General features: G+C 43.4%; 1 protein-coding gene across 1 annotated transcript in view; it reads left to right on the top strand.

Annotated features, from left to right (window-relative positions):
- The first annotated feature begins 498 nt into the window (after positions 1-498).
- Positions 499-21,208, top strand: part of LOC129701167 (doublesex and mab-3 related transcription factor 3, truncated-like) — a 35,129-nt gene continuing 14,419 nt past the window's right edge. The window contains exons 1-4 of the mRNA XM_055642218.1: positions 499-1,627; positions 5,913-6,181; positions 10,894-11,041; positions 19,334-19,449. Coding sequence (XP_055498193.1) covers positions 1,168-1,627; positions 5,913-6,181; positions 10,894-11,041; positions 19,334-19,407 — 951 coding nt within the window. The 5' untranslated portion in view covers positions 499-1,167 and the 3' untranslated portion in view covers positions 19,408-19,449. The remainder of the gene's footprint in view (positions 1,628-5,912; positions 6,182-10,893; positions 11,042-19,333; positions 19,450-21,208) is intronic.

Below are 21,208 nucleotides of genomic sequence, written 5' to 3' on the forward strand. Positions count from 1 at the left end.
TGTTCACCAGGAAGTGAATGTGTCCACAGCTGGAAGAGCACGTTATCCGATCGGTAGCGTTGGCGTGATCCTCGCTTTAAGAAATTGTCCTGACAAACCTCGGGTGAAGTCTGATCCCATGCCTGACAAAAGCTCTCATTTACAGGCACATAAAAGTTAGAGTCACCCAGTGGGTCAGACTGTATCTCTGGAGAAAAGGTGACGTTTCTGGTGGAGGCCATTCTTCAGACTGGGTGTTTAAGAAAGAACTGCAGATGCTAGAAAAATCGAAGGTAGACAAAAATGCTGGAGAAACTCAGTGGGCGAGGCAGCATCTGTGGAGTGAAGGAATAGGTGATGTTTCGGGTCGCGACCCTTCTTTAGACTGATGTGGGGGTGGGGGGAGGCGGGAAGAAGAAACAAAGAGGTGGAGACAGTGGGCTGTGGAAGAACTGGGAAGGGAGGGAGAAAGCAAGGACTACCTTAAATTGGAGAAGTCAATGGTCATACCGCTTGACACCTGGAACAGCGGATGCAATAGATGAAGTTGGAGGAGGTGCAGGTGAACCTCTGCCTCACCTGGAAAGACTGCTTGGATGGAGTCAAGGGGGGAGGTAAAGCGACAAGTGTAGCATTTCCTGCGGTTGCAAGGGAAAGTACCAGGGAAGAGGATGGTTTGGGTGGGAAGGGACGAATTGACCAGGGAGTAATGGAGGGACCGGTCTCTGCGGACTGGGAGTCAGGGGAAAGGGAAACGAGAGGTATAGACAGTGATATGGAGAGATATAGAACAAATGATTGAAAGATATGCAGGTACCGAGGAAACACGTGTGAGGGCCTTATCTATGATGGAATAGGGGAACCCCCATTAGTTAAAGAATGAGGACATCTCGTATGTCCTGGTATGGAGCACCTCATCTTCGGCGCAGATGAAGGAATTGGGTATAGGGGATAGAGTCTTAGAAGGAAACAGGGTGGGAAGAAGTGTAGTCTAGATAGTTGGGAGGCTCTCGTTTGATGTTCCGGTGAGTTTTGTTGCAATAGTATCGACTTGGGGACAATCTGAAGAAAGTTATAAATAACATACAATGTATACCATGTGTAACGTTTCTTCCCTGGCAGGTGCGGCTCCCAGCTTGGCGCCTGTTTCAAAAGCAAAGCCCTCTCTCTGTGAGCGAAAGAGCAGGAATGCCGGGCAGCTCGAAGGCCGAGAGAAGCGGCGGCACGGCGGCGGCCAAAACCCCGCGGACCCCCAAGTGCTCCCGCTGTCGGAACCACGGCTTCGACGTGAGGCTGAAGGGACACGGGGCTTGCAGCTGGCGGCGCTGCCAGTGCCCCAAGTGCTACCTGATCGCCGAGCGCCAGCGCATCATGGCAGCGCAGAAAGCGCTCCGCAAACAGCAGCAGCGGGAAGAGGAGATGGGGCTGGCCTCACCCCCGCAGCCGGCTGCCGGCGCCAGCCCACCCGCTGCACCGGAGCAACTCGCAGCCCTGGCCCCGAGCCCCGCCACCAGCAGCACCCAGCAGGAGGGTGAAACCTCGCTCCCGGACAGGCGTGCACCCTCCCTGGGCGTGGAGGACAGACAGGGCGGGGGCGAGAGGAAGGACTGTTCCTCCGCCTACATGGTCCACCCCTCCACCCAGTTCGGTAAGAAAAACAATGCAAGTTAGTTACAGCGCTTGCCAACGCGCTGCGCACCTTGCAACATATGCTGGGAGAAGAGGAGTATTTATTTCATTTATTCGAAGCGTGTTACTTTAATCTCGGTTTGTCTTTTAGAATTGAATCAGACTGAAACTGATCTAAAACACTTCGGGGTTATCATATTTTGTATTTAACGGTAGACACAAAATGCTGGGGTAACTCAGCAGGACAGACAGCATCTCCGGAGGGAAGGAATGGGTGACCAAATGGAAGGGATTTCTATTTCTATTTAACGGTCTGGTTGGACTTGGTAAACGAGACTGAAGAAGGGTCCCAACCAGAAACTTCACCTGTCGATTTTCACCAGAGATGCTGCCTGACCCGCTGAGTGACTCCAGCATTTAGTGTCTCTATTTTTAGACACCGCTCTTTGCATGCGGTCCCACATGCAGCACTTTAATAATTCATTTGTTGCACTTGCGGCGTTGAACTTCCTGAAATTGACAGGATCATTTTGGGAATCTCGACTTTGATACGGCAACTGATATAAAGTAAGAAGCGTTTCAACTCCTCTAGTATCTTTGGTTTCAACTAGCCTGTTGCATAACAGTATTTATCAAAGATACTAGAGGAGCTCCTCTAGTATCTTTGGTATTTATATTTTTCTATTTCCAAGCAGTAAGAGTTATTTGCAATTGTTGCCATTCACTGTCAGATCACCTGGTTTCTACTGGTTAATGACCCTCCAGCGCTGAATCGGTTGAATTTCCGTCTGGGAACTAATTTCCGCCCTGGGTTGCTTGTTTCTGCACAATGCACACTTAGTTCTAGATTGTATTAAGTCCCACTATCTTGTAACAAAGTTTTCGTTAACCGAAAATAAGCGTATTGGAAGAGCAGCCGAAAAAAAGATTCTGTAAAAAAACAGAAATTGTAATACTTGTGTCTTTTCTCCAAACGGTCAAAACGATGCTTGTATTGGGAGGCACGCTGTTCTCAATGTTGCGGATAGGAAAGAGCGTTATATTAAAGGATTTTTTAAACATTGAGACACAATGACACGATCTTTATCCCTAAAACTCCTGAAAGGTTTTGATTCTTACTGAGATATGATTTTCTGGTGTTCTTTAGCTTGTATTAAACCTCGGGAAAGCCGGCCACGTGTATACTGTTGCCACTATAAAACTCCTCTAGTGGGAAAACACATGAGGAAATTAAAGTAATCCATCTGGTGAGGACCAAGAGCCAAGTTATTAACCTGCCCTGGTAAAAAATATTTCATAACGGAAGTAATCCTGAGACGATATCTTCTGCAGTGCAGATGCTGGTTTAAACCGAAGAGCGACTGGAATGACTCAGCGGGACAGGCAGCTTCTCTGGAGAGAAGGAATGGGTCTAGAACCTTCTCCAGATTGATATTTTCTAACCGAGAAACATATTTTTTCTCACAACCCACAAGTAGACTCCAATGAACGACCTGCATTCATCATTACACCCATTAAATAAAAGGTCGATGGAAGTATAATTTGTGTTGAATGTTTCCCTTCCACCCCAGACTATGTACTGGACAAAATCAGATTGCCTCCCCAGTACAGAACCCAGGAAGTGCTGTACTGTCAAATATACCAATATTTAAATGATACATCAACCTGAGGCTCTGCCTGTTCTCCCAAATGAACATCAATGATCTTTTGTGTTGAATTCAAGGGCCCAGTGTCTTCATTAAACGTAGAAACAAGGAACTGCAGATGCTGGTTAACAAAAAAAGATACAAATTGCTGGAGGAACTCAGTGGGTCCGGCAGCATCTCTGGAGGACATGGATAGGCAATGTTTTGTGTCTTTGGGCTCCTGCCTCCTAGTCTTACTAGTTCCAATGTTCACACATCCTTGTATCCCTCTTGTTAGCGCATCTTCCCCAGCCAACATTGGGCCATTACGAACACCACTCTTCCTGAGGTCATCTGTTGCCGGCCTGATTTGTTCTCTTCTTTTATTGCCTCCTGTTCCCCTATCCCCATCTCACCGCACCCCCCCACCCCCATCCATGCCGCCTCCCTACCTCATACTTTCTGTCTGAAGAAGGGTTCCGAACCGACAGATCACCTACTCCTTTTCTCCAGAGATGCTGCCTGACCCGCTGAGTTAATCCAACACTTTGTGTCTATCTTCTGTTGGGTGTAAATTGGCTGCCACTTTTAGTATGGTTTTGAATATTCTAAAAGTTGTGAAAGCCTCTACATAAATGTCTTTCTATCAACAAAAATCTCTCTGCACCACTCAGCCATCACACCCTCGCAATCCAGTTGTCCAGTGCTCAACACACAGATGTAATCACAGAGAAGCTTGGCTACTTTTGTATTTGTTTAAAGGAGTTGGCATGTCACCAAATAGTTGAACAATCTTTTACAGGTGCACTGTGGAAAACCTGACATGGATGCATCATAACCTGTTGCAGCAATTCCAACACACAGGATTGCAAGAGACTGCAGAGCGGTGGACCATGCAGTGTCTCCACCATTGAAAGCATCTACATTAGGCACAGTTTCAAGAAGGCAGCATCTAACATCAAGGATCCAAGGATCCCTACAATTGGGGCTATGCCCTCTTCTCACTGCTACCATCAGAGAGGTGGTTCAATAGCTTATTGTCCAACATCACCAGGTTCAGGAACAGTTTAATTACTATGACTATTAGAACCTTGAACTGACCTGCACAACCCAAATCCTACCTCAGCAGTGGAACAGCGTGGACCACATCTTGCACTAACATTGTGTTGCTTTCTAATTGTGTTCTGGGATCAAGGAAAGAGTGTTCACGTCGCGGCCCTGTTTCCACCAATCTTTCCACCACCACGCACAAGAAGCGACAAGACAGACACCATTGTACGCAGATGCCGAGAAGTGTGTTCAGCTCTGGCTGAACAACTTCTAATCTTGTGTGTGGACTCGATAAGAAGATTGTGTTCTGCACTGATGTCCTATCACTGTTTTGTATAACAAGTATAGTTCATGTTTGTGGTGTAAGTTCATGTGCTTGTGATGCTCCTGAAGCAAGACTTTCATTGAATGCATACCTCATCATACTTGACAACATTCAACTTGAATTGAAGTATATGTACATGATGTATATATATTACATCCTTGAGGTTTGAGGACACAACGTTCCTATATATACAATACAATACAATATTTATTGTCATTTGAACCTCAGTGAGGCTCAAACGAAACTTTGTTTCTACAGCCATACAAACAAAAATGATTCCTACTAGACACACAAACAAAAATGATTCCTACTAGACACTAGACCAATTAATTCACACAAAGCTCCATAGATGCTGCTGCACCCGCTGAGTTTCTCCAGCTTTTTTGTGTAACCATCCATCACAGTGAACCTCCTCACTGTGATGGAAGGCAAAGTCTTTTCTCTCCCCGGATAAACTTTCTTGAATAAAGAAGAGTTTCCTAAAGTACTGGCGTGATATAATAAAAACAATAGTCTGTATGCCTAAGCAATAAATATTCAGGCAGATGATCAAAGAAGGGATTGTGGAGGAGAATCTTAATGGAGAAGAGACTTACAGCTTTTTGGCAGAGAATTCCTCAATATGGAACCGTGGTAACCAATGTACAGCTGATAGTGTGAAAAGGAAGGAAGCATTGCACGTGTCATTAAAGTGTTAGGAAGAGTTTGGGGAGAAGTAAAATGAAATCAAAAGTTGGAGCGAGGGAGATGATATCAAGCAATTTATTGAGCAGCTTACAGAAAAGAAGCTGGAGTCGTTTAATACAGGGGTATCTCTTGAGCATTTGTACAGTATATGTTTTGGGATTGTCAAATTATGGCCCCATTTCCCCTGGTGTTGCCTAGGCATGGCTACATTACAGTACCACTGAAGCATGAGCTCCAGCAATTTGTTCAAACAAACTCAACTATAGAAGGTAGACAAAAGTGCTGGAGAAACTCAGCGGGAGCGGCAGCATCGATGGAGCAAAGGAAATAGGCAACGTTTCGGGCTGAAACCCTTCTTCAGACTCAACTATAGAAGGCAAGCTTCCCCTAGTGTGTTTCATCTCCATTAATGCAGCCTCTAGCTGAGAATGAAAAGTTCCAGCCAATTTTGCCGCTAACAAAGCCAGGAGCATTATAAATAAGAAAGTTGTAGGCCAAGCCTGCAATCCTCCCTCCCTTTTAGTTTTACACTTTATTTACTCACTTTTTATTTGCTTTTTAATTACTTAAGCTTGGCACTGGGTTGATTTATTGACGGAGATTTTTTTCACATTTAGATCATCCTGCATTATACCAGGAGGTTGCCAGTAAAGAGCAAGCTGAGAGGAATTTGGTGAGCAGTGGCTTTTACCGGAACATCTTGCCACCAAAGCTGTATACAGGATACTGCAGCAGTGTGTATAGTTATCATCCCTTCTCAATGGGTTTCCCAATGAATCAGCCAGGTTGCAAGGGAGCACCTATGCCAGCTGGCATGTGTGCCTCAAGAGGCAGCTTCAGGCCTGTCCAAGGAAGTCTTGGAGCATTCCACCCAAACCCCATGTTGGTAAGACATTATTAAATGGAATAATATTGGTTCAATTATGAGTCTACTTTCAGCTAAATGCTGTAATATGATTTAAGTTTCCACAATGTAAAAAAAGATGTAATAAGTTCATAAGTTGTAGGAGCAGAATAAGGCCATTCTGCCATCGTCCATCCATCCAAAACTAATAAGGCCATCAAGTCTCCTCTGCCATTCAATCATGGCTGATCTATCTTTCCTTCTCAACCCCATTCTCCTGCCTTCGCCCCATAACCCCTGACACCCTTACTGATCAAATACCAGTCAATCTCCGCCTTAAAAATAACCATTGACTTGGCCTCCACAGCTGTCTGTAGCAATGAATTCCACAGATTCACCACCCTCTGACTAAAGAAATTCCTTCTCATCTCCTTTCTAAAGTGATGTCCTTTTATTTTGAGACCATGGCTTCTGGTCCTAGTCTCCCCCACTAGTGGAAACATCCTCTCCACATTCATTCTATCCAGGCCTTTTACTCTGTGGTAAGTTTCAATGAGGTCCCCCCTAACCCTTTTAAACTCCAGCGAGTACAGACCCAGTACCTTCAAACTCTCAAGATATGTTAACCCAATCATTACTGGGATAATTCTCGTAAATCTCATCGGGACCCTCTCCCGTGCCAGCACATCCTTCCTCAGATATGGGGCCCAGCACTGCTCACAATACACTGAATGTGGTCTGACCCAGTGTCTTACAAAGTCTCAGTATTACATCCCTATTTTTGTTTTGTCCTTTCAAAATAAATGGCATTCGCCTTCCTTCGCCTAATATTTTAGTTTTTGAATGTAATATACTTTGTAGTAATTTTCTTCCGGCAAGAAATGCAACTGTATTTCTATTTCTCAGTGTTCTGTTCTTCCAACACTATAGAATGCATGGCACTGATGAAGGGCTGCAAACCTGAACCCTTGACGGTTTCTATTTCCTTAGATGTTGACTGTCCTGAGTTTTCCAGCATTTTCTGTTTTTTTATCTTTTGAAACCAGTTCAGATTTCTGTTCTTTTCTCATAGAGATCCTCTTTTTCCCCTTTAAGTGCTTAACCACTTCCATTTTAAAAACTTGCAATAAATCTGCCTCCACCACCATGTCAGGCACTACATCATACACGTGGCTGGATGAAAAAGTATTTTATTTTCAACCTGAACCTTTTGGCAAACATTAAATCTTTGTTCACAGCTTATTGGCATTCCACTAGTCTATAAAAACAACCATTCTTCACTGCTCTGTGACTGCTCTCTTCCATTTGGTTCCTAGACAATTTCATATCCATATTGCAGATGACCTTTTAATCCATGAGTTTCAATTTTACAATTAAATTATATTTTGTCAAATGTCCTTTTAAAATACATATACTGAAGATTATACTGCTATAGTCCACATATTATTATTTGATCAAAAATAAGAGCCATGTCGGTCAAATATAAATATATAAATCGCACATTTATTAACTTCTGTTTTTCCAAATGACATCTACATTTGTCATGGATTATTGTCTCTAAAGGTTTCTCGTCATCTCATTAACTTAGACGTATTCGTTGAGTTCATTTCCCTTTTCTGTTTTGAAAATTTGTCACTATTTCCAAATCTAACAAATTGGATGAACTCCTGCTACCTCCATCGGTATTGTCTAGGTTGCAACCAATTTGGTTTGGGTAACATTTCCACTTTTGAGTGGTCACAAGTTCCTCCTTGTCTAATTTCTGTAATCTCTTTTTCTGTTACATTGGTAGCATTTGCCAGTGCAGATGTTGATGGTAGGTCTCAATATGCTTTCACACATCATCATCACATTGTGTGCAAAAACAAATTTCATACCTCGGTCTGACAATAAAGTGCCATCGTATCGTTTCGTTTCTCAATTAACATGAGCTCTCAAATTGCTCAACAAGGCTGTTACTAAAATGTTTGTATAGGCACCAATACATATTCAAAGTTGATGTTGTTGCGATTAAAAATCACAATTTAAACATCTAGATTGGAAATCCTTAAAAATCATACACAAATACCTGGCGTGGGGGGGACATGGGGGGGAGGGGGGACATAGGGGGAGGGGGGGGGGACATAGGGGGAGGGGGGGGGGGGGGGGGACATAGGGGGGGAGGGGGGAGGGGGGGGACATAGGGGGGGGGGGACATGGGGGGGACATAGGGGGAGCCGGAGTGCTTTGTAACTTTGTCAGCACCGTAGATGGCTGCTATTTGTATAAATTGTGAATGTAAGCAAAGAATCTCACTGTGCTTAGTCACTTGTGACAATAAAGTATTCCTATTCCTAATTGCTTGCATCCATGCAGTTGCATGTTGTGGTCAGTAGGTGGCAAAGCATATTTAAGAACAGTCCCAATTTCCGAAACACAAGAAACTGCAGATGCTGGAATCTTGTGCAAAACACAAAGTGCTGGAGGAACTCTGGGGGTTAGGCAGCATCTGTGGAGCAATGTACAGGTGATGTTTCTTTATCAGTCTTCATTTCCTCTCCAGATGCTGCCTGACCTGCTGAGTTCCTCCAGAACTTTGTGTTTTGCTCAAATGTCCCAACTTTGTTGCAGTCCAGTACATACATGAAAGCTGTGTGATCATCAATAGATTATGGACAGAGCTTGACATTTTTCAAAATTTATCACAAAATCTTAAGAGACAAGCATGTCTTATCAAAATGACAAAACTATAGAGTTTTATTTCAATGTCGCTTGTTCATTTGTTCTGTTGTATCTTGAATAGCTAAGCTTTCTTGTTGCAATCAATTGATTTCTTTGACTTTGTAAAAGAGATAAAAGTAACAGCTCTAGTCACTGCTCATTAAGGTTAGAACTGGACACTGAGACATAAATGGAGAAAGCCTACTGAGGTGCGTTTTAGTTGGACAAGCTAAAAGCAGTTTCAGAGGAGCAAGACTTTTAAAAGAGGGCTGTCATTTACTGAGGCCCCACAGTTAATGAGCCGAGGTGAGTTTCATTAGCAGTCAGCATCTCTGTTCAACTTTGTTCTGGACAAGACTGCAACTTTGTTCTTAGTTGTTCAAAAGGAAGGTAGATACTGTATGTGGTTTAAAAGGAAGGTGGATATAGAGTCTGAAGATGGGTCTCGACCTGAAACGTCACCCATTCCTTCTCTCCAGAGATGCTGCCTGGCCTGCTGAGTTACTCCAGCATTTTGTGTCTATCTTTAGATATAAGTGGAGCGGCCATGTGGAGGGTGTGTGAGTCTTTGGCTTGAGAGGCTGAAGAGCTATGTGGAGGGCCAGTGTGAGACTTTGGCTTGGGAGACTTTGGTAAAGAAGGTGATGGTGGGATAAGGTACAGTCTTTATTTTCCATATATGTTCCTTGATCTAGTGCGGTAATAATGGAGGTGAGGGCAATTGTTTGGTCCTCCCGCTGGATATGTCATGTCAGGGAGACTTCAAGTGTCCCTGAGGACTACACCAATGTGAGGTGTGTCCAGCTACAGTTCCTTGCAGCCAATGTTAGGCAACTGGAGTAGTATACAATTAGATACAAAATATACAATTAATGGCATGACCCTAATAGTATTGATGTACAGAGGAACCTTGGGGTCAATGTACATAACTCCCTGAAAGTGGCAACACAAGTTAAAAGAGTATTAAATAAGGCATATGGCATGCTTACGTTCATAGGTCAGGCCATTGTATAAGATGCAGGAAGTCATGATGCAGCTTTATAGGACTTTGATATGGCCACATTTGGAATATTGTGTGCAATTCTGCTCGCCCCATTACAGGAACGATGTGGAGGCTTTGGAAAGGGTGCAGAGGAGATTTACCAAAACGATGCCTGGAATAGATGGTGTACAGGATAAAGATCTGGAGGATAAAGTGCGGCAGCACGTTGTGTACTTTTCAGTCTGGGAGTATTGTTAGAGGATGCCTGCCATCCTGGCCATTCAATTTTCTCTCTTCTTCCTTATGGATAAAGTTAAAGAGCTTGCAAGCATAGACGTCTGGATGTAAGAACAGCTTCTGCTCTACTGCTGTCTGACTTCCCAACGATTACCTCTTTCACACCTTCTTCCCTGAGGTGCACCCATGTACTCTTACCCATAACTACTTTTTGGTTAGTCTCTTATTGCACTACAGTACTTTTTTTGCACCAGATTGCACCTTTGCATTACTCTGTTGTTTTGCATTTTCCATCGTATTAATTGCTATTTCTATCAGTACGTATATTGTGTACTCTATGAATTTGATCCAAACAAGGAATTTCACTGCCCCTGATGTATATGATATGAAACTAATCTGATTTAGAAAGGGGCGAAGCTTCGGAACCACTGGACAAAGCTGAGTTATTCCAGCAGAGGGCGACATGCAAATTAAGGCACCCCTATACAATGCAGCAAAAACACACCATGAACTCTGCAGCGGATAAGTACTGGGTCAATTTAATATTTTCGAGTTCAATCTATGCCAGGCATCTTGAATAACATTGGCAAATGAATTCCAAATGATGGAACATTTTATACAATGCAGGATTGAATTTGTTTCAGATGTGGAGGAATATTTTGCTTTTATTTGCCACTCAGTTCCTACTTAGGATGGGAGAAGAGAAGGAATTGGGGTATTTAATTGCAGTTATTTAAAAATACATTGGATGCATTCTGAGCCTTCCTTCCCAGTCATTTTGTTCATTTTCCCAGTTATCTGCTTCCACTGACAGATCTCCGTTCCTCTTTGACAGATGCGGGATAATGGGTGTGGACTGCACTCAAGTTATTATTCACCAGCTCCATTTCTTGGTTCAAGATTGTTCTCTGGGCCTCCATACATCCCCCCACTCATGACACCAAGACCAAGTGAAACTTCCGGTGAAATTGAGGTAACAGCAGGTAAGAGTTTTGGGAAATGTGTTCAGCATGTTATCTTTTGCTGCCACCCTCTTCTCCATCTCACGTTTCCCCTGAAAATATTGATAGATTGTAAGACACCGGTTAGCCACGTACCTCTGGATTTCTGAGACCCCGACTGGCATTATTAGCTGGGATTTGACCACAGACGGAAAATCAGCCATTATGGATCCTGCTCCCAGCTGATTCTCATGCAAGCACTTCTAGTTGCATGAAAATCCTGGCGTATTTTTCTTTGCGAAATATTGCAAAAAATATATAAAGAAACGCTGCACCATCTGAATGGAATCATTTTCAAGGTATGCACATCGTGCTCCTAAGTCTAGAAGCAGAATTAGGACATTTGGCCCATCGCGTCTACTCCTCCATTCAATAATGTCTGATCCATCTTTCCCTTTTAACGCTATTCTGCTGCCTTCTCCCCATAACCCTTACTAATCAAGAACCTGTCAACATCTACTTTAAATATACCCAATGACTTGACCTCCACAGCCATCAAAGAAATTGCTCCTCAACTCCTTTATAAATTTATGTCCTTTTATTCTGAGGCTGGGCCCTCTGGTCCTAGACTTTCCCACTTGTGGAAACATGCTCTCCACATCCAATCGAACCAGGCCTTTCGGTATTCAGTAAGTTTCAATGAGATATCCCCTCATCCTTACCCAACGCCAATGGGTTACAGGACCTGAGCCATCAAATACTCATTATATGTTAACTCAATCATCCCCAGGATCATTCTCGTAAACCCACACAGAGAGTGGTGAATCTCTGGAACTCTGCCACAGAAGGTAGTTCAGGCCAGTTAATTTGCTATATTTGAGAGGGAGTTAGATGTGGCCCTTGTGGCTAAAGGGATCAGGGGGTATGGAGAGAAGGCAGGTACAGGATACTGAGTTGGATGATCAGCCATGATCATATTGAATGGCGGTGCAGGCTCAAAGGGCCGAATGGCCTACTCCTGCATCTATTTTCTATGTTTCTAACCTCCAATAGACTCTCTCCATTGCCAGCGTATCCCTCCTCAGTTATGGGGCCCCAAACTGCTCATAATACTCTCAATGTGGTCTGACCAGTACCTTATGAAGCCTCAACATTGCACCCGTGCTTTTACATTCTAGTCCTCTTGAAATGAATGCTAACATTGCATTTGCCTTCCTTGCTATCGATTCAACCTGCAAATTAATCTTTTGAGAATCCTGCACCAGCGCTCCCAAGTCCCTTTTTAATTGGGGTGTCTAAAAGTCAATGCTATACTACATTGTGTTAAGCAAAGGCATCTATTAAATGGAGAGAATTGCCTTTATGAGAAAAAGATTGACCTTACCCAATGCTCTACTACTTTGCTCTCCTGGTGTGGAATCAGGCATGCGTTGCCTGGTGTTGTATGGTCTCAACAAGTGATTGTTGTACAGTACAAGTCATTGAATATGAACAGATTATTCAAGTGTGAAGATATCACAATAATCTGATGACGTCCACACAAGTCCTTTCCAATATTGATTACTGTGCAAAGATCAGGACTAGGAAGCTGACTGCTTTTGTTGGCCTCTCATTTGCCCACAGATACTAAGACAAATTCCCTTTTCAGGATCAACTGAACGAATCCAGATTTTAACTTTGATCAGTAATCTGCCTGGCATTTTTGTTTTAGTGCCATACTCATTTAACTGCTGAGACAAACAGAAATCTGTAATTTCTTAAGGCCTTATACAATGTTTGTGAAAAAGACTTAAAAAACGAGGTAGTTGAAGCAGTTTGAAGATATTTATGGGTGCTGAATCACGGCATTGCCTTTCTTTGTTACCTGATGTCAGGCTTTTAGAATCTATTAGTTTGGATAAAAAAGACCCAGGGTTTGCACTCCTAGTTTCTGGCAAGTGATTTTGCTGGAAAATTGAGATTTTGATGGCTGAGATGAGATTTGGGGCAAGATCTGATTCACCTTTGCAGTGTCCATTTCTGTCAGGGCCAAATGTCTTGCAGTGACGATCACCCTATCAAACCGCAGATTCATTGTGGAACTGAAGGCAATAAAGGATAAATACCTCGTCATAAATTATTTTACAGTAATCAGAGAGAACATACTGGAGGGCTCATCCACTGAAGTGATATGGGTAGAGCTTTTAGATAAGAAAGGTGCAAGCACTCTATAGGCCCCCAATAGCAAGTGGGAGATAGAGAAACCGATATGTAGCCAATTTATCAAAAGATGCCAAAGCAATAAGGTTGGCTTAGTTGGGGACATTAACTTACCAAATATTGACTGGGAATTGCTCAGTGCCAAAGGCTTGGATGGAGCAGAATTTGTGAGGTGGCTTCAAGAGGTTTTCTTGAAACAGTATGTACGTGACACAGTGGTAAATTTGCTGCATACAGCGCCAGAGACCCTGGTTCAATTCTGACTTCTGAAAGGGGCCATGAATGGTTTTAGCGAGTTGAATTAAATAAATTCCCAAAGCTTTTTATACCTATATTAAAAACAAAAGAGCAACCAGGGAGAAGGTTGGACCACTCATGGATAAAGGAGGGATTTTATGCCTGGAGTCTGGGGATGAAGGCGAGGTACTAAACAAGTTCCAGGTGCGACAGAGGTTTACCTGCATCTCCTCCAACCTCATCTATTGCATCCGCTGCTCTAGATGTCAGCAGATCTATATCGGTGAGTCCAAGCGGAGGTTGGGCGATCGTTTCGCTGAACACCTCCGCTCTGTCCGCAATAACCAAGCTGACCTCCCGGTGGCTCAGCACTTCAACTCCCCCTCCCACTCCGTCTCCGACCTCTGTCCTGGGTCTCCTCCATGGCCACAGCGAGCAGCACTGGAAATTGGAGGAACAGCACCTCATATTCCACTTGGGGAGTCTGCATCCTGGGGGCATGAACATCGAATTCTCCCAATTTTGTTAGTCCTTGCTATCTCCTCCCCTTCCTCAGTCCCCCTGCTGTCTCCTCCCATCCCCCAGCCTTCGGGCTCCTCCTTTTTTCTTTCTTGTCCCCGCCCCCCCCACCCCCGATCAGTCTGAAGAAGGGTTTTGGCCCGAAACGTTGCCTATTTCCTTCGCTCCATAGATGCTGCTGCACCCGCTGAGATTCTCCAGCTTTTTTGTGTACCTTCGATTTTCCAGCATCTGCAGTTCCTTCTTAAACACTTAAGTACTAAACAAGTACTTTGTATCTGTATTCATCAAGGAGAAGGACATGGAGGACAGTGAGATCAGTGGAGAATACTAATGTGAAAGGCCATTTTGAGATCAAGAAGAGGAGTAGTTGGGGCTCTTGCAGAGCATTTGGGTGGATACATCCCCAGGCCCTGATTGGATTTATCCCAAGTTATTGAGAGAGGCAAGAGAGTAGATTGCAGAAACCTTGACAAAGATCTTTGCGCCTTCTCTAGATACAGGCTAGAGAGTAGCTAATGTTCCTTCTTTATGTAATAAGGGAAGTAGAGCAAATCCAGAGAATTATAGACTTGTGAGCCTCACGTCATTGGTGGAAAAGCTATTGCATTCTTCCGGTTTGACTTTACTCCCATTTGGAATAGAATAGGTTAATTAGGGACAGTCAGCATGGCTTGGTACAGGGCAGGTCCTGCCTTACTAATGATATACAGAGGGTGATGTATGTCTTCCAACACTGTGGGAGGATGGGTGGTGAAGCAAAAATGATACAGGCTTTAAAGAGCCTTTTATAGATGATTAATAGACTAAGTGGGAGGGTCCCATGTTCACACGGGAGGGTTGGTCCCCCGACGCAATATTCCACCTCTCCACCAATTCCAATATTGTTGGCCAGTGGCTTTCTGGAGCACTAGTACGGGTGTGGGCATAAGGGACTGGTTTCCAGAGGGCTAGTATGAACATTGTGGGCCAAATGGATTATTGGGCTGGCACCTCACTCACTCAGGCCTGGTGTGCTGGCAGCTCAGTCAATCAGGCCTGGTGGGCTGGCAGCTCAGTCACTCAGGCCTAGTGGGCTGGCAGCACAGTCACTCAGGGCTGGTGGGCTGGCAGCTCAGTCACTCAGGGTTGGTTGTCTGGCAGATCAGTTACTCAGGGCTGGTGAGCTGGCAGATCAGTTACTCAGGGCTGGTGAGCTGGCAGATCAGTCACTCAGGGCTGGTGGGCTGGTAGATCAGTCACTCAGGGCTGGTGGGCTGGCAGTTCACTCACGGCTATTCTTTGAAATCACATTTCAAGCAGAGTGCAGGCCACCGCATTCAGTTTCATAGCATTTCAAGCAGAGTGCAGGCCACCGCATTCAGTTTCATAGCATTTCAATCAGAGTGCAGGCCACCACATTCAGTTTCACAGCATTTCAAGCAGAGTGCAGGCCACCAAATTGCCAAACAACTCATTGCATTGTCATTAAGGGCTAACAAATCATTTATTGCAAGTGCATTGCAGACTCACAGTTCAGTTGATTCACAGCTTAGAATCATAGTTGTGGACTCTCCCTTGCGATCTTCCAGAGTGGCTGACTCACGTCCAGGCATTCGGGGTTTTATAGTCCTGCAACCCCGGAATGGGCGTTACCTTCATCGTGGTGATTGACAGCCGAGAGGACCAATCAGCTGATCTCAAGATTTTTTAAACACTCATAACTTTTTTATTTTTCATCGATCGGAAAAATCCTCGGGGCTGCCTCAGCGGAGGAGGACTGAGTAAGATGGCCAAAAATCATAGCGATATATGGTAGCGGGTTTTCTAAAATCAATATACAGCGCAGACAGGAAGTGGTCAAGATGAGACTTTTAATTATATAGATGCAAGAAATGGAGGGATATGAGTAATGTGCAGGCAGATGAGATTAGTTTATCTTGGCATCATCTTTGACAGATATTCCGCCCCACATAGTCTGCTGCGGAAGTCTGCTATGGGAACAGATCCGGTGGATCCGGCCAGGCTGGTCTTCCAGAGCCAAGGCTGCAGGCGGCAAATTCGACCCGCTGATTGGCTGCGGAAGTTGGCTATGGGAACGGATCTGCTGGCTCCATCTGCACCGGACTTCTAGAGCCCCTGTTGCAGATTCCAGAGCCCTGCCGGCAAATCCGACCTGCCGATTGGGCATGGAGGTCGCGCTGAGGTCGAGATTGGCTGTCTCACCCACCCTAGGTTGCACATCTTTGGGGGGGGGTGTACTTTTGTCTGGATTAAAGGAGGGGTCAGACTGCCAGTTGCAGGAAAATTGGTGGTGAACGTGTACTATTTCCAGCTGTACTACCTTTTGTATTTGTGCTAGGCTTGACTGTATTCATGTACAACAGACACTCCCTGATTTACTTGAGAGTTGCATCCTGCAGACCCTTGCATAAGTCAGATGTTACATACATTGGAAACGGAAGTGCTGCTGTGCACGAGTAAATTTACTATTTGATGCAGAGACCCCACGGGAGCTCCGACACAGAGACCCCAGGGGCATGTCGGTTTCAGAATTGCTTACGCAAGTGCAAGTTTACACAAGTTACCTACTACATAAGTTGGGGAGTGCCTATATTGTATTATCTGCTTGGGTTGGAAAGCATGCAAACAATAGCTTTTCACTGTACCTTGGTATGTGTGACAAAAATAAATCTAAACTTAAGAAGGCAGAGTGATCATTGTGGATTGCTGTCGTAATTAGAAGCTTGTAATCAGTGGTGTATTACAGGGGTTGATGCTGGACTCTTGCAGTTTGAAGATAAATTAACAATCTGGATGTGAATGCCATGGGTATGATTAAGTTTACAAATGACATGAAGTTCAGCAGTGTTAATAGTGATGAAGATAGTCGTTGGCAAGAGACAGTTTACTAGCTAGTAAAATAGGCAAAGAAATGAAGGGTGGAATTTTATTTCTGAAAGATGTATATTTGGAGGACAAATCAGGCCTCTGAGGAAGATGCCAAGCAAACCTGTAGGGGGCAGCACAGGTAGATAAAGTGGTGAAGGAGGCTTTGGGGACACTTGGTTTTACTGACCAGGGCATAGATAAGTACAAGAAAGATCTGGTATAACAATATAAATCATCGTGATATTGTATTGACCAGAGTTGATGTGTGCAACTCTGGTTGCCATGGCATAGGAAGGAATGTCATGAAGTCTTGCGGCACAGAAACTGCTTTTGGCTGTCTTTCTAAATAAATTCAATTTTCCAGCACCTGGTCCATAGCCTTGGCAATGTGAGTGCACTGGAGAATGTGCAGAGAAGATTTAACAGGGTGTTGCCTTGGATGAAACATTTTGGCTATGAGGAGAGATTTGACAGGCTTTGAGAGTTTTATGTTCTTTGTACTGGAGAAGATTGAAGGTTGATCTGATTGATGTATACAAAATAACAACAGGCCAGATATATGATGAAAAGCTGGGGCAGCATAGTGGTGCAGCAGTAGTGTTGCTACATTATAGCGAGTTTGTACGTTCTCCCTGGCTTTTCTCTGGGTGCTCCGGTTTCCTCTCACACTCCAAAGACGTGTAGGTTTGTAGGTTAATTGGCTTCTGTAAAATTGTAAATTATCACTAGTTTGTAGGATAGTGCTAGTGTACGGGATGATCGTTGGTTGCCTCGGACTCAGTGGGCTGAAGGGCCTGTTTCCACGCTAAAACTTCAGAGTCTAAAAATCTTTTCTTCTAGGAGATATAGAAGTGATTTGGGGAAGAATTTTTCTCATCTGGAAGTTCTTCCTGAGGCATTCTATCACATACACGAACCTGTCCAGCTAGTTTTCTTTCCCCTTTGTTCACTTACCCCGACCCTCGCCCCCCACCATTCCCCACCTGATTTTGTCTGCCCAGTAACCCCACCTCGTCCCCACCACCAATTTGGTTCCACCTATCACTTCCTGGTCTCTGTCCTATCCTCACCTCGTACTTCTGTATACTGGCAACTTTTCCTCTTCCCTTTCAGTCCTGATGCAGGGTCAGAACGATGTTGACTTTGCCCTTCCCTCCACAGATGCTGCTTGACCCACTAAGTTCTTCCAGTGTTCTGTTTTTTTTACACCATTGCTTTTGGAAGCAAATTGTGATTAGATATTTGCTTTGCCAACAATGGTCATCTACCACACAAGGGAATAATCGTAGATAAGATTAGTTGTATAAATTATCTTAATGAGCAGCAATTTAAATGGGATACTAAATTAAAGACATTCCAGGTCTAAATCTGAAATAATCCTGTTATGTAAGACACTGGTCAGATCCTTTCTATTGGTTTTATTTTTCTGAGTGGACTCATGATTCTTTTTACAAACCCAAATGCTCTAACTAAGAAGACCTCTTTTACTAACGCCCATTCCCAGTTTGTCAGAACCCACCGCTAAATAAATGATCTAGGAGGCAAACCAGATGATCCTGGAGAGCTATATGTGCAATTTCCACACCGCTTTGCTCAAAGCAATGTTGACTTTGTGCAAAGTGCAGAATTTGTGTGAAAGTAAGCAATGAGGATTTCCCAACATTTACATCTTGCATGACCCTTGCTTCTCACCACAACATCTGCCTTTAAAGTAATGCACACTGCTTTCTTCTCAGAGGAGGATAATGTTAAAGATGCTGTTCAATTGCTGTCATATGAAACCTGCAGTGCCATGCAGCACATAAAATTTATAGGCGGATAACTGATCATATGAGGCTGAACTGCTGGATAGAGAGTCAAGAAAGCTAAGATTAGGTCAGCGACAATGCTTTCTTCCAATATGAAATGCTTTCCTGATTTATAGTCAAGGTATGTTTATGAGCAGTCAGCAAAATGCATGCCATGTCATTGCAGAAACAAAGCCCATACATTTATTGTGTAGGAAGGAACTGCAGATGTTGGTTTATACCGAAGATGTACACAAAATGCTGGACAGCCTGAAGAAGGAGTCCGACCCGAAACGTCACCTTTTTCACCAGAGATGCTGCCTGATCTGCTGAGTTACTCCAGCATTTTGTGTCTATTCCATAGATTTGTTGGGGATTTTTTTCCCTTAGTGTTTATTTGTTTTTTATGCTAACCTGGGAATACCCCGGGAAAAGCACCTGCATCCTTGATTTATTAATACCTGTAAGAGAAACATTGTAGAGTGGCTAAAGAAATGTGCTGTATCAACAAGGAGTCTCCTGATCAGGATTTACATTTAAGTGTGTATTCTGCAGAATGGAGACTGGATGTTCTTCAAGAAATATAATTACAAAAGAAGCTGGCATATAAACTAAACAACACTTGGGAGAGTGCTGGATGAACCATCTGAAGTGTAAATGTGGGTGGAAATAAACCAGAGACCTTGTCAAATAATGACATTCTGTTGTATTTTGATTCTAGACTCGGCCACTGACAGTCAAGACTCGGGAATGATCTGTCTTGGAAGTCAAACTACTTCTCAAGAAAGCAACTGATGTCTGGCAATTAAGCAAACTGAAGAACAGATTTCATTCCTGGTTTGATTTCAGTTTCCTTCTATACATTTGCCTGTTAAAAAAAACAACTTTATTGACCTATTTGCTGTCCCTTCAATGTATGTCTACAACTGCAGCTTTTCAAAGGGCTCTTGGAAAAGTTTAGTAATGAGTATAGTCATAAGTAACACAGCGGCAAGATAGTTCATATAGATGGTTGAAGCTAAAAGTGGGTCACCTTATCCTGCAACAAAGTTCTGCATTCAAATTCTTCCCTTATAACTTTGTTGTGTGGACTTGTGTTCCTTGACATTACTCAAAAGTAACCCTTCATATAACAAGAAAGCTGCCTGCACCATTTCAATTGCTTTTGTCAAAGAACAAAATGATTGCCGCTCCTAATCAATAATTTGGTCATCATTCACGGTAACGCCATACCTAGCAATTTCACACTTGGTCGAGTTTTACCGAACTTATGTAGCCTTGTAGTATTACAGTTATGATGTATTGTTTTATACAAAGAATCCTGGATGATCTAAATGGATATATCAAAGAAATTTACAACCGGTTTCTCTGCACCAACATGCAGTTCGTCAAGTACAGACTGAATTGAATTTTCCACAGGATTGATTTTATTTCTTTATGGTTCACTCTGCAGTTTGCTTGGAACGAATCCAGTGGTTGTGATTTGTGGCATATTGTGCCATAATCAGTAATTAATATGTCAATAAACTGTAAGTGCTTTGAAACGCTTGACCAGTGACTGACACAAGATCCCAGAGTAGCCAAGAAAATTGCATTATTTAATCTCAATGTGAAAAATGTTTCCGTCTAACATTAGCTATGGCTCCTCTATTGTGAGCTCCTTCATTATTTGTCTACTGTAAAACCAGTCACTGATCACCCACTCTGATCAGAATAGAAACTGAGTGCATTCCTTCCAATATATGAACTTCTATGAATGACCTTGTCCTTTAAAGAAGGCACTGGATGAATATCTGGCAGGGCTGTCTACATGAATTTTAGCAAGGCTTTAGACAAAGTCCTACAAGGTAGACTACTCCAGATTTCACAGGGCGAGATTTGATACAAAATTGGCCTGGTGAAAGGAGTCAGAAGGTGACAGTAAAGGGTTGTTCATCATATTGAAGGTCTGTGATCAGAGATGTGTGCTAGGTTCCCTGCTTTTTGTCATTGATATTAACAATTTGAATGAAAACATAGATGACATGATTAATAAATTTGCCCATGACATCAAAATTGATGAAGAAGGCTGTCTAAAGTTACGAAAGGACCTAGGTCAACAGGGAAAGTGGGCAAAGAAATCGCAAATGGAATTTAACTTTGATATGTGTGAAGTTATACATTTTTGGAAGTTAAACCAGGGTACAACTTGCACAGTAAATGACAGGGCCCCAAGAACAGAGTGAGCAAGGACATAGTTACCTGAAAGTGGCAACATAGGTTGACAAGGAGTGAAGAAGGCGCATACCGTGCTTGCCTTCATCAGACAGAGAATTGAGTACAGTGGGAATATCATGTTATAGCTGTACAGGACATCGGGAAGATTTCACCTGGAATATTGTGTGCCTTTCTGGTCGCCATACTTTGCGGATGGGAATAAGCTAGAAATGATGCAGAAAAGATTTACAAGGATGTTTCTGGAACTGGAGGGCTTGAGTTGAGGAAAGCTGGGACTGTTTTCCTAAGAATGAACGAGGCGGAGGGGTGACCTCATGGTTCATAAACGTATGAGAGGCATAGATAAGTGGATGATCACAGTAGAGTGTCTAAAACTAGA

Source organism: Leucoraja erinacea, chromosome 10 (assembly GCF_028641065.1).
Source record: "Leucoraja erinacea ecotype New England chromosome 10, Leri_hhj_1, whole genome shotgun sequence".
NCBI classification, from domain to species: Eukaryota; Metazoa; Chordata; class Chondrichthyes; order Rajiformes; family Rajidae; genus Leucoraja; species Leucoraja erinaceus.